The following is a 14,008-nucleotide window of genomic DNA, read 5'->3' as shown; positions in this document are numbered from 1 at the left end:
TAAAGCCATGGCCACCAGCCTGCAGGAGTCAATTACAGGCTACCAGACATCCCTGCTATAAACCTGTAACCACACATCCGAGTGGTTACACATGTACAGGAATGGAGGAACAGCCCTGGCCACACGTTTTGCATCCAGGGCCACCCAGCTGTCCCAGTACACGTAATGGCTGTCCCTGTAAAAAAAAAAAAAAAAAAAAAACACACACACCACACACAACACCTGTGACTTTAGGGCACGGAAACATGCCAAATTCTTGGGAGTATTCCTGAAGGAGTTTATGTGCATGATCCCTAAGAAGTTGAGAAACACTAGTCTAAATTTAGCATACAGACAATCAAGATGGCACTATAGTATTTATAGGTGAAATCTCGACCATGGATTGTACATGCACTAACTCCAAACAATCATCTCACAGTAATGCCAGGAATGCCAACAACCTGACCTCATTCCTTAATACAGAGTGATAAGCTGGAGTCACAGGCCAGTGTTTGAATAAAGAACATTGCTGTACAACCTGGAGTAACAGTCCAGTAAAAGGGCTCATTTCAAATCAGGTACTCAGCCCTTTGTTTATCTTATTTGTACTTGTAATGAGCTGCGTGCAGGCAGCTTATACAAGTGAATAGATACATCAAATATATGGCTACATTGTGGCAAGTGGATGTCGCTTGACTTCAAGTGGTTGTACTGTGATGATGCCTGCAGTTGCAGTCATTACCCCAGTAGAGCTATTTTTTTTTTTTTTTTTTTTATAGAGCCAGAGGTTGGCTTGCTTGTAAAAGCAATCAGGGCAGCCAGCTAGCCACTCAACTGCTGTTCCAAGCAGCGGGTGGGGAAATCTCCTCCTCCAGCAGCTTACTTGGGCTCTCTCATCCCATTGGGAGAGCAGAGCAACCCAGTGCATCCGCCAGCTGGCTGGACACCCTCACTGCCTATTGCTGTCACAAGGGATGTTTACAGTACATTCCTTGTTGTACCAACAGGTAAAAAAAAAAAAAAAAAAAAAAAAAAAAAAAAATTGAAGATGCTCCCCCGTCCCCCCTGTGCTTGCACGCAAACAAAGTTTGTTCCACACGTAAGGCATCACTAAATGTCAGATCATGGGCAGTCATTCTAGCACTAGACCTCCTCTGTAAATCTAAATGTGGTAACTTGTAAAGGCTTTTAAAATGTCACCTATAGATAGTAAAATGTATGTTTGTTGCAGTTGCATGGGTGTGCACAATTTTAAAGAATGGGTTATGTGTATATATATATATATATATATATATATATATATATATATATATATATATATATATATATATATATATATATATATATATATATATATATATATATATATATATATATATATATATATATATATATATATATATATATATATATATATATATATATATATAAAATATATAAAATTGGGGGTCTGAAGTCCTGCGTATTTGGAAAGGGTCAGGGGATTTTTTTTTTTTTTTTTTTTTTTTTAAAAAGCAAAAGGGTGCTTTTTTTGGTTCAATAAACTTCAATGGAGAAGCTGCAGAAAAGCATGCAATGGCGTTTTTGCAGCAATTTGTTTTTTTAATCTGGCAAAAAAAAATAAAAAATAAAAAAAAAAAAAAAAAAAAATGCAAATTGCAGCAAAATCACGAGAGCAAAAATCAAAACGCACAGCAAAAAGCACTGCAGAAACTCATCAAAAGCAAACTGCATAGGTGTGTACCGAACCTTATGCTGGCCACACAGATCAATTTTCAGACGAGAATATTCAGATGAAAAAATCTTTGTACAGTCAGTGAATGAAAGAATGTTTGAAATTTTCACATGTTTAACATTCTGTTTTTCAAATAATTGTAATTTCTGAACGAAAACCACATACACTGTCTGAAAATTCCTTTGACCAAGAAGTTTTCTAGTTCCAAATTTTCCCATCATTGTGGTTGAAAATGAACATCGATTTGACCACACTAACAATTAGAAAATCAAACAAACGTTCTTAACCACTTCAGCCCCGGAAGGATTTACCCCCTTCCTGACCAGAGCACTTTTTACAAATTGGCACTGCGTCGCTTTAACTGCTAATTGCGCGGTCATGCAATGCTGTAACCAAACAAAATTTGCGTCCTTTTCTTCCCACAAATAGAGCTTTCTTTTGATGGTATTTGATCACCTCTGCCGTTTTTATTTTTTGCGCTATACACGGAAAAAGACCGAAAATTTTGAAAAAAAATGATATTTTCTACTTTTTGTTCTAAAAAAAATCCAATAAACTCAATTTTAGTCATACATTTAGGCCAAAATGTATTTGGCCACATGTCTTTGGTAAAAAAAATGTCAATAAGTGTATATTTATTGGTTTGCGCAAAAGTTATAGCGCCTACAATCTAGGGTACATTTTCTGGAATTTACACAGCCTTTAATTTATGACTGCCTATGTCGTTTCTTGAGGTGCTAAAATGGCAGGGCAGTACAAAACCCCCACAAATGACCCCATTTTGGAAAGTAGACACCCCAAGGAAATTGCTGAGAGGCATGTTGAGCCCATTGAATATTCATTTTTTTTGTCCCAAGTGATTGAATAATGACAAAAAAAAAAAAAAAAAAAAAAAAATTACAAAAAGTTGTCACTAAATGATATATTGCTCACACAGGCCATGGGCATATGTGGAATTGCACCCCAAAATACATTTAGCTGCTTCTCCTGAGTATGGGGATACCACATGTGTGGGACTTTTTGGGAGCCTAGCCGCATACGGGGCCCCGAAAACCAATCACTGCCTTCAGGATTTCTAAGGGCGTACATTTTTGATTTTACTCCTCACTACCTATCACAGTTTTGAAGGCCATAAAATGCCCAGATGGCACAAACCCCCCCCAAATGACCCCATTTTGGAAAGTAGACACCCCAAGCTATTTGCTGAGAGGCATGTTGAGTCCATGGAATATTTTATATTTTGACACAAGTTGCGGGAATGTGACAATTTATTTTTTTTTTTTTTTGCACAAAGTTGTCACTAAATGATATATTGCTCACACAGGTCATGGGCATATGTGGAATTGCACCCCAAAATACATTCTGCTGCTTCTCCTGAGTATGGGGATACCACATGTGTGGGACTTTTTAGGAGCCTAGCCGCGTACGGGACCCCGAAAACCAATCACCGCCTTCAGGATTTCTAAGGGTGTACATTTTTGATTTCACTCTTCACTGCCTATCACAGTTTCGGAGGTCATGGAATGCCCAGGTGGCACAAACCCCCCCCAAATGACCCCATTTTGGAAAGTAGACACCCCAAGCTATTTGCTGAGAGGCATGGTGAGTATTTTGCAGCTCTCATTTGTTTTTGAAAATGAAGAAAGACAAAAAAAAAAATTTTTTTTTTCTTTTTTTAATTTTCAAAACTTTGTGACAAAAAGTGAGGTCTGCAAAATACTCACTATACCTCTCATCAAATAGCTTGGGGTGTCTACTTTCCAAAATGGGGTCATTTGGGGGGGGTTTGTGCCACCTGGGCATTCCATGGCCTCCGAGACTGTGATAGGCAGTGAAGAGTGAAATCAAAAATTTACGCCCTTAGAAAGCCTGAAGGCGGTGCTTGGTTTTCGGGGTCCCATACGCGGCTAGGCTCCCAAAAAGTCCCACACATGTGGTATCCCCGTACTCAGGAGAAGCAACAGAATGTATTTTGGGGTGTAATTTCACATATTCCCATGGCATGTTTGAGCAATATATCATTTAGTGACAACTTTGTGCAAAAAAAAAAAAAAAAAAATTTGTCTCTTTCCCGCAACTTGTGTCACAATATAAAATATTCCATGGACTCGACATGCCTCTCAGCAAATAGCTTGGGGTGTCTACTTTCCAAAATGGGGTCATTTGGGGGGGGGGTTTGAACTGTCCTGGCATTTTATGCACAACATTTAGAAGCTTATGTCACACATCACCCACTCTTCTAACCACTTGAAGACAAAGCCCTTTCTGACACTTTTTGATTACATGAAAAAATTATTTTTTTTTGCAAGAAAATTACTTTGAACCCCCACACATTATATATTTTTTTAAAGCAAATGCCCTACAGATTAAAATGGTGGGTGTTTAATTTTTTTTTTTCACACAGTATTTGCGCAGCGATTTTTCAAACGCATTTTTTGGGGAAAAAACACACTTTTTTACATTTTAATGCACTAAAACACACTATATTGCCCAAATGTTTGATGAAATAAAAAAGATGATCTTAGGCCGAGTACATGGATACCAAACATGACATGCTTTACAATTGCGCACAAACGTGCAGTGGCAACAAAATAAATACATTTTTAAAAGCCTTTAAAAGCCTTTACAGGTTACCACTTTAGATTTACAGAGGAGGTCTACTGCTAAAATTACTGCCCTCGATCTGACCGTCGCGGTGATACCTCACATGCATGGTGCAATTGCTGTTTACATTTGACGCCAGACCGACGCTTGCGTTCGCCTTAGCGCGAGAGCAGGGGGGACAGGGGTGCTTTTTTTTTTTTTTTTTTTTTTTTTTTTATTATTTTTTTGCTTTTTTATCTTATTTTAAAACTGTTCCTTTCATTTTTTTTTTTTTTTAATCATTTTTACTGTTATCTCAGGGAATGTAAATATCCCCTATGATAGCAATAGGTAGTGACAGGTACTCTTTTTTGAAAAAATTGGGGTCTATTAGACCCTAGATTTCTCCTCTGCCCTCAAAGCATCTGACCACACCAAGATCGGTGTGATAAAATGCTTCCCCAATTTCCCAATGGCGCTGTTTACATCCGGCGAAATCTAAGTCATAAAATGCTCGTAGCTTCCGGTTTCTTAGGCCATAGAGATGTTTGGAGCCACTCTCGTCTCTGATCAGCTCTATGGTCAGCTGGCTGAATCACCGGCTGCATTCTCAGGTTCCCTGTTGAGACAGGAGAGCCAGAGAAAAACACGGAAGACGATGGGGGGGGGGGGGGGGGGGGCATTCTCTCTGCTTGTAAAAGCAGTCTAGAGGCTAATTAGCCGCTAGGATTGCTTTTACATGAAAGCCGACCGCTGGCTGAAAAGAATGATACCAAGATGATACCTAAACCTGCAAGCATCATTCTGGTATAACCACTCAAAGTCGTGAATGCTGTACCTGAAGACAAAAATATGGCTAACAATAAAGCACAGTAAACGGTAAAGTATAAAAAACTGCATACCTGAAAAGCAAACATGATAAAACATAATAACAATAAAACATTGCAGAATAGAATACAGTAAAAAAGAGCAGAACAATAGAGAGAATAGAGAGAGAGAGAATAGAGAGAGAACAATAAAACGACAACTATTATTTTTTATTTTATATTTTTGTTTGTGTTTTTTTTTTTTTACACTTTTTTTGTAACTGTACCTTTTGTAACTGTAACCGGTTCCAGGTTCGGGTCTCTCAAAATGCGATGGCATCTTGGGAGACCCTGTGAAAGTGTGTCCTAGTCTGTGCAATGCTGTACCCTACGCTAATACTCAGCTAGTGAATGGTAGCGTTCAAAACATTCACCAATGCAAAGACCAGGATTGTCAGGACAGGAGGGACAATAATAGCGGGTGTCACGCCTATATCCGCGCTTACTGCAGACACGACATCTTTTTTGGGGGGTTCGCTGGGTAGGGGTACTCGGGAGGACATAAAAATGCCTCTCATGCAGCCGACTGCACTTGGTTGGGGATGTGAATGGGGGAAGTATGGGCGCTGCAGAAGTGGTGGGTTCCCAATTAGGATTGGCGAATGCAGCAGGAAGGGCACTATGGGCACGACGGGCCTGTGTTTGTCTTCTTGGTGGCAGCGGGACACTACTTGTGCTTGCCACCTCACCAGCTTGAACTGCACTTATGGGACTCGCCACGTCACCAAGTGTTACTGCAGTGCTGGTTTGACTACGACCGGGGTGTACTAGGCCGCTGGCGCTTGCCAGTTCACCAAAACGCTACCAAAAAAACTGTTAACGATCGCAGGGATCAGGCCTGACTCTGCGAACGCTGCAGTTATGCGTTTAGTGTTTTGTAAGTGACAGTGATCGATCGATACTGCACTTGGGTGGGCTGGGCGGAGGGACAAAACGCAGGTGCTAGCAGGTATCTGGGCTGATCCCACTAACACTGCGTTTTTGGGAACCCTAAACTGCTGGGGATGCTAGTATAGATCTGATCGGATCAGATATTGATCAGTTCAGATACTATACCACTAAGGGAGGTGTACGGTGCGTGCGTGGGTGTTAGCGCTACTGGCACTAACCTGACGCTGCCTGGGGCTGGTGCTTGCCAGTTCACCAAAACGCTACCAAAAAAACTGTTAGCGATCACAGGGATCAGGCCTGACTCTGCGAACGCTGCAGTTATGCGTTTAGTGTTTTGTAAGTGACAGTGATCGATCGATACTGCACTTGGGTGGGCTGGGCTGGGCCAGGCGGAGGGGCAAAACGCAGGTGCTAGCAGGTATCTGGGCTGATCCCGCTAACACTGCGTTTTTGGGAATCCTAAACTGCTGGGGACGCTAGTATAGATCTGATCGGATCAGATATTGATGCGTTCAGATACTATACCACTAAGGGAGGTGTACGGTGCGTGGGTGTTAGCGCTACTGGCACTAACCTGACGCTGCCTGGGGCTGGTGCTTGCCATTTCACCAAAACGCTACCAAAAAAACTGTTAGCGATCGCAGGGATCAGGCCTGACTCTGCGAACGCTGCAGTTATGCGTTTAGTGTTTTGTAAGTGACCGTGATCGATCGATACTGCACTTGGGTGGGCTGGGCCGAGCCGGGCGGAGGGGCAAAACGCAGGTGCTAGCAGGTATCTGGGCTGATCCCGCTAACACTGTGTTTTTGGGAACCCTAAACTGCTGGGGACGCTAGTATAGATCTGATCGGATCAGATATTGATCCGTACAGATACTATACCACTAAGGGAGGCGTATGCTGCGTGCGTGGGTGTTAGCAGTACTGGCGCTAATCTGACGCTGCCTGGGGCGACGCATATCACCGCCGGGCGATCAGGGGGCTAAATCTTTATTCGGTAATAAACGGCGGGTGCCCTGACACTATAAAAAATAAACAAACTAACCAGCGTCACCCGTAACGGTTATACAGTGATCAGTGGTGAAAGGGTTAACTAGGGGGCAATCAAGGGGTTAAAACATTTATTAGATAGTATATGGGGGTCCCTGTCGCTATAAAACGCTGACGGCGAACCTAAATATTTACCTCACTAACTAGCGTCACCAGCGACACTAATACAGCGATCAGAAAAATGATCGCTTAGCGACACTGGTGACAGGGGGTGATCAAGGGGTTAAAACTTTATTAGGGGGGGTTAGGGGGGTACCCTAGACCTACAGGGGGCCTAACACTCACTGCCCTGACACTAACTGTCACAAACTGACACTATGCAGTAATCAGAAAAAAAAAAAAAAAAAAAAACCTGCATGGTGTCAGTTTGTGACAGGGGGGGGGGGGGTGATTGGGGGGGGATCGGGGGGCGATCGGGGGGGGGATCGGGGTGATTTGTGTGCCTGGCATGTTCTACTGTGTGTGTGTGTGTGTTGTGCACTCACATTTCAGTCTTCTCTCCTCGGCCCGGAACGGAAAATACCGAGCCGAGGAGAGATGACATCATTTCCTCTGCCTCTGTGTACAATACAGAGGCAGGGAAATGATCCCATTGGCTGGGAGCGATCGCGAGGGGGGGGCCACGAATGGATGGCCTCCCCCTCACCTCCGATCGCCGGGGGACATTTGCCGACCGCCGCAGGCACCGGGGGGGGGTCCGATCGGACCCCCCACCCGCGGGCAGGCAAGGACGTACATGTAAGTCCTTTTGCCTGCCCGTGCCATTCTGCCGACGTATATAGTCGTGCGGCGGTCGGCAAGTGGTTAAAATGACATTTTTTTTGAAGGAAGACATTGTTTAAATAAAAAAAAAAAAAATTGATCTGAGTCTAAAGATATTTACCAGATTCACCCTTTAACCGCTTGCCGACTGGCTCACGCCGATATACGTCAGCAGAAGGGCACTACAGACATATTAACGTACCTCTACGTTTCCCTTTAAGAAGCAGCTTGAGGGCGCGTACGCGCCCACTGTGAGCTCCGCAAGTGTGCTCGTGGGTACCGCAGACTCGATGTCCGCAGGGATACCCGCAATCATCTCACAGAGAGGAAGAACTGGGAAATGCTGATGTAAACAAGCATTTCCCCCGTTCTGCCTAGTGGCAGGACACTGATCACGCTCCCTGTAATCAAGAGCGGTGATCAGTGTTGTGTCACACATAGCCCAGCTCCCCCACAGTTAGAATCACTCCCTAGGACACACTTAACCCCTACAGCACCTCCTAGTGTTTAACCCCTTCACTGCCAGTCACATTTACACAGTAATCAATGCATTTTTAATCGCACCGATAGCTGTATAAATGTAAATGGCCCCAAAATGTTGCCAAAAGTAATGTCGCAGTCACGATAAAAATCGCTGCCATTGTCTTTGGGACTTTCATCCTATGTCGCCGCTGGGAGGTACGTCACTTCCGCGGTTGCATCCGACCCTCCTCCTTCCCTCCGCTGCCTTCTGGGACCTGTGTGCATCCCAGAAGACGACGGGACCATTCAGAGAAAGCGACTCGCGCATGTGGTAGGAAACCGGCTGCGAAACCTTCCCCTACTTGCAACGCCGGCACCTGAAGCCAAAAGATGGATCGGCATGGGGTGCTAACATCACAGAATCCCTGGATAAGGATGCGCTCAGGCGTGTTCGCAAGCCACACGTGCCAGGAAGTCGGCACTGCACAGCGCTAATCACAAGCAGCGAGACATTTCCCGATTTCTGCAGCCGCGCATTGGGACAATGTCTCACTGCTTGTGATTAGCGCTGTGCAGTGCCGACTTCCTAGCGAGCTCTGCACGTGCGGCTTGCGAACACGCCTGAGCTGTTCCTTATCCCTGGACAGGCAAGTGTCCTTATATTAAAAGTCAGCCGCTACAGAATTTGTAGCTACCCACTTAATCCCCACCCCCAGGCTGGAACTCCTTAAAGAGGGAGTCCACCTAAAAATTAAAAGCCAGCAGCTACAAATACTGCAGCTGGCTGACTTTTAATAAATGGACACTTACCTGTCCTGGAGTCCAGCGTTGTCGGCAGCCAAAGCATCGCTCAGCTCTCGGCTGCCACCGCCATTCTCTGTGAGGGAATCAGGAAGTGAAGCGTTACGGCTTCGGTTCCTTACTGCACAGCCATGCGCGAGTCGCGCTGCGCATCCTAAGTGGTCCCCGCTATCTCCTGGGACCTCTGTGTTTCCCAGGAGACATCGGGGGGTGCGGGAAGGGGCGCGACTCCTGCGGGAGTCTATTCCAGGAAGTGGGTGCAAATACCTATATTTGACAGGTATCTGCACCCCCCTCCCCCCTGAAAGGTGCCAAATGTGGGGGGGGGGGGGGGGTTCAGATGAGTGGAAGTTCCACTTTTGGGTGGAACTCCACTTTAACAAAGGATGTTTACAGCTTGGGGAATGAGGTGAAACTCTGCTGACTTCCATCATCCAATCAGGTGAGGGCAACAAAAACTTTTTTTTTTTTTTTTTTTTTTTTGTTTTCCTTGCATGTGATTGGGTACTCTCTATAAGGTAAACGCCACCTCATTCACTTGGAGAAAACTTTCCTGGCAAAGCGAGCAGCTTGTCTGTGTGCCTTGGTTATATTTATCACACAGGCCAGCAGGAGACACGGCTGTGGGAGCTGGAGTCCCCCTCCAGTACATGGCTGACTACGTAGTACATAGCAATGCAATACTGTACAAGCTCGAGTCCCCGTCCAGTACAGGGCTGTGTATAGAGGAGCGCCCCCTCCCCTCACACAAACTTCCCGTACACAGAGGACATGGCCGGCCTAAAAACACCACAGAGCCGCCGCCCCCCCTCCTCCTCCTCCATACACGGACTATACTCACAAAGACGGCGCTCCTTTGTAATCCTTTCTCGGGGTCCTGCTCGGCTCGTCAGGTTGCCAGGACGGGTCTGTCATGATCACCATTTCCTGAGTGTCCCGAGGACTGAACTCCTCCTGCACACACACAGCCGCCTCCCTCTCCGGGTCCTTCCCTCAGATCTCTACTCGGCACCCCGAAGCGGCTCGGCCTCCTCCTCCCTCTCACACACACACGAACAGCCGCCTTGCACAACTCTAATACTGTAGTATTGGGAACTCGTTCTTCCAGTCCTGGCTCGGGAGAAAGCTGATTGGCGCAGCAGCTGATTGCACTTTATAACTCAGCCCCGGCTTATTACCGTAATTGTTCCCCGAGTCTTTATTTTATATATCATGGCTTGTGAGGAGAAGTTCAGGGCTCCGTACACGGTGTAAATTATTCACGGGCTGGTTATTTCACAATGGCTCTGCTTAAATGTTTCACTAGAAGATGAGTGAGGAGGACCCGGAGGGGGGCCTGAGGTAACCAGGCCTAGTCACAGAGCACTACACCTCACAATGTTCTGGAGAGCCTGGCACACCACATTCCCGCTTTATTACTCGTATAAAATCAGCTTTATCAGGAACTGCCATTGATTTCTGCAGTTTATAGACTCCTCCTCTATAATAGACATGGTCAGGGCTGCTCTTAGCCAGGCGAGGCCCCATGGTTTCTAAAAGGAGCCGTGAACCAAGCTTAAGACCCCTTTCATACTGGGGCCGCCCGTGCGTTAGCGGTTAAAGCGTTGCTCGTTATAGTTGCACTTTTCGGCCACTAGCGGGGTACTTTTAACCCCAAAGAAAGGGTTTTAAAAAACGCCTGTGTTGCAGCGATTTGGAAAGACTTTTCAGGTGCTTCGGAAGCACTGCCCATTCATTGCAACAGGCAGGGGCGTTTTGAGAGCACTAAATACAGCGCTCCCAAACCACCCCAAAGATGCTGCTTGCAGGACTTTTTCTATCATCCCGCAAGCGCTCCGCCCCAGTGTGGAAGCAGTTTTCAGGTGCTAATTATAGCGCTAAAATGCCTGAAAAGCTCCTCAGTTCCACCCAAACCTGGAAGCTCTGCTTGTTTGCCTCCCCTCTGCGGGCACATTTTGGCATTTTTCTGGGGGGGGGCAGGTACCTGGGTTTGAGAGTTTTCCACTTCTGGGTGACTACGCTGTGGCAAAGTCACCAGGAAGTTTGGCCCCCCCCCTCCTTCCCAGCAAGGCATCACCACCAGTGCCCCTTACAAAAATGGCAGCAGCAACACCTGAGAGCAGATTGTAAAATCGGCTGGGGTGATGAAGACACCGCTGGATTTGTGGACAGGTAAAGGCTCGTACACACAATCAGAAAATCAGAAGTAAAATTAAGTCCAATGAACGTTCTGCCGATTTTTGTTAACAATTGGGATAATAATTTTTGGATCTCCTTTGTTTTTTGACGCCCCTGTTGGGTGTTACACCCCACGGCCCTTTTGTATGATGCAAGGCGTATATAAACCTTCAGGATGAGTTCTGGGTGTTGAGGGTTTTCTTTCTCCAGATCAATTTTAATTGATATGTAAGTTGATTGTTTATATGTTTTCTTGTATTGAGAGGTGTTCACTATACACCACAATTAATGTTTTAATGGTAAAATACAATTTCTGTACTTCAATATATTCATATTATACTTTATATTTCAGAGGCGGTAACAGTCCCCGATGAAGATTATAATTGTATGCATTCTTTTGAAACGTGGTGGACTTCACTACTTACCTTCTAGTCTACCCGCTTGGATGGTTTATGCCTATGTAGTAGGAGTCTACCACCTTTGTCTATAATTATGTAATACTTTCCATGCAGGTACATATATGTTTTTCTTGTGGCTTGCTTGCATAAGAAATTTGTTTTTATGACTCGTGTTTTGTATCAATAAATTCTACTTTTTTTATATATATAATTTTCTTTATTATACTTTTTTTTTCTTTTTTTCATAATTGCCTTTAAAATCCCATTTTTGAGGTTTGTTACTCGTCTTCAATGACTATAAAATGTTTGTCCTACGTGAACACAACAATCGATTTTCGTTGCGTTAGTACAGTTTTTGTCCGAAAAAAATCATAAGAGCAAGACTACGCATGCTAAGAAACAAAAGAATACATACAAAACAATTTAACACATTACATCACTTCTGAAGTTGAATTCTGTCATACGAGAATTTTCGTATGTTGAGTAACCTCTTCACTTGCGATATGAGACTAGCAGCATTCAAAAAACGGCCAAAAATTCATCTGATAATCTGATCATGTGTAGACAACGATGGGAAAGATCCTGCGAGCCACACAAAACTTAGTAAAACACTACTCAGCTGCGTGCGTTAAACATGTCTCATACGCGTGCAAATGACAAATGTAAAAAAGATTACGCTGCACTAGAGTGTGTTAGACATGTCTAACACACTCTAGCGCAGCGTAATCTTTTTTCATTTTTATCATCAACATTTATTTACATTTAAATCTGATCGTGTGTGCCAGGCTTTAGTGTCTTTTAAGCAGAGTTTTTTTCAAACATTTTTTACGTATATTTTCTTCGGGACTTCTGTCCCATGGCGCCACGGTGAGGTACGTCACTTCCACGGTTCTTTTTTTTTTTTTGTGCACTTCTCCTTTCCCCTGTCGCATTCTGGGACCTGTGGGTGTCCCAGAAGACGACGGGACCATTCAGAAAGCGACTCGCACGACTCCCGCAGTAGGAAACAGGCCGTTTCCCTTATTAAGAATGCCGCGCCTGCACCCAGAGCCAATAGACAGGTTGACTTTGGGTTCCAACATCACGGGCTACCTGGACAGGTAAGTTTCCTTATATTAAAAGTCAGCAGCTGCAGTGTTTGTAACTATTAGAGCTGCACGATTAATCGTCAAGAATCGTTATCACGATTTTTTTTCCCCGCTGCGATCTTGACAGTGTTTCATGATTCTGTCTATGCAAAGAATTTTCTCTGCTCTTCTGAAGCCGACAGCCGTCAAAAGAAAGGAAGAAAAAAAACGGCAGTCTGACAAGAATCACAACATTCTTTAGCAGTGGAACTAATGCCGTGTACACACGAGCGGACTTTTCAGCATCAAAAGTGTCTTTCCAACAGACTTTTGATGGGCTTCCAACGGACTTTCCGAACGAACGGACTTGCGCACACATGACCGGACTTTCCGGCAGACTAGGCCCAACGTTTTTTCCCGACTGACTTTTGGCAGAGTTACGGCGGACTTCCGAATGAACAGACTTGCCCACACACGGACTAAAGTCCGTTCATTTTGAACGTGATGAGGTATGACGGTATCAGCGAGATTGACACCTTGCAAACCCCGTCTCAGGAGCCTTAGGTTTGGTATGGATTTTAAGGGGAACCCCCTATGCCGAAAAAATGGCGTGGGGGTCCCCCCAAAATCCATACCAGACCCTTATCCGATCACGCAGCCTGGCCGGTCAGGAATGGGGGTGGGGGCGAACGAGCGCCCCCCTCCTGAACCGTACCAGGCCGCATGACCTCAACATGGGGGGGTGAGTGCTTTGGGGAAGGGGGGCGCCCTGCGGCCCTCCCACCCCAAAGCACCTTGTCCCCATGTTGATGAGGACAAGGGCCCCTTCCCGACAACCCTGGCCTTTGGTTGCCGGGGTCTGCGGGCGGGGGGCTTATCGGAATCCAGGAGCCCCCTTTAATAAGGGGGCCCCCAGATCCCAGCCCCCGTCCTATATGAATGAGTAGGGGTACATCGTACCCCTACCCATTCATTTGGGGAAAAAAGTGTCAATATAAAAACACACTAGACAGGTTTTTAAAGTAAGCTCCGGGGGTCTTCTTCCGACTTCTCCGCTGTCTCCAGTTTCTTCTCCCGCTCTCCGGCCTCTTCTCCGCTCTCCGGTTCTTCTCCCGCTCTCCGGTTCTTCTGCCGGGCTCCTTCGCTATCTCCTGCTCTTTTGCCACTCTCTTGCTAGCGGTGGCCCGGTCTTCTCCATCGTCATGTTCCCTCTTCTCTTCTTCCGATGTTGACACGA

The 14,008-nt window shown here is 45.3% G+C and overlaps 1 protein-coding gene across 3 annotated transcripts in view; it reads right to left on the bottom strand.

Annotated features, from left to right (window-relative positions):
• The window catches only part of GRAMD2B (GRAM domain containing 2B), a 269,842-nt gene that overhangs the window by 74,542 nt on the left and 181,292 nt on the right, over positions 1-14,008 (bottom strand). Inside the window, exon 1 of one of the 3 annotated variants that reach the window (XM_073624813.1) lies at positions 9,970-10,386. The exons of the other annotated variants lie outside the window; for them this stretch is intronic. Within the exon in view, the coding sequence (XP_073480914.1) occupies positions 9,970-10,052 (83 nt within the window). The 5' untranslated portion in view covers positions 10,053-10,386. Of the gene's footprint in view, positions 1-9,969; positions 10,387-14,008 lie in introns of those variants that run through there. 3 annotated transcript variants of the gene reach the window in all.

This window comes from Aquarana catesbeiana, linkage group LG01 (genome assembly GCF_042186555.1).
Source record: "Aquarana catesbeiana isolate 2022-GZ linkage group LG01, ASM4218655v1, whole genome shotgun sequence".
Classification (NCBI taxonomy): Eukaryota; Metazoa; Chordata; class Amphibia; order Anura; family Ranidae; genus Aquarana; species Aquarana catesbeiana.
The sequence above is the reverse complement of the archived record's forward strand: the minus strand, read 5'-3'. Positions and strand labels throughout refer to the sequence as shown.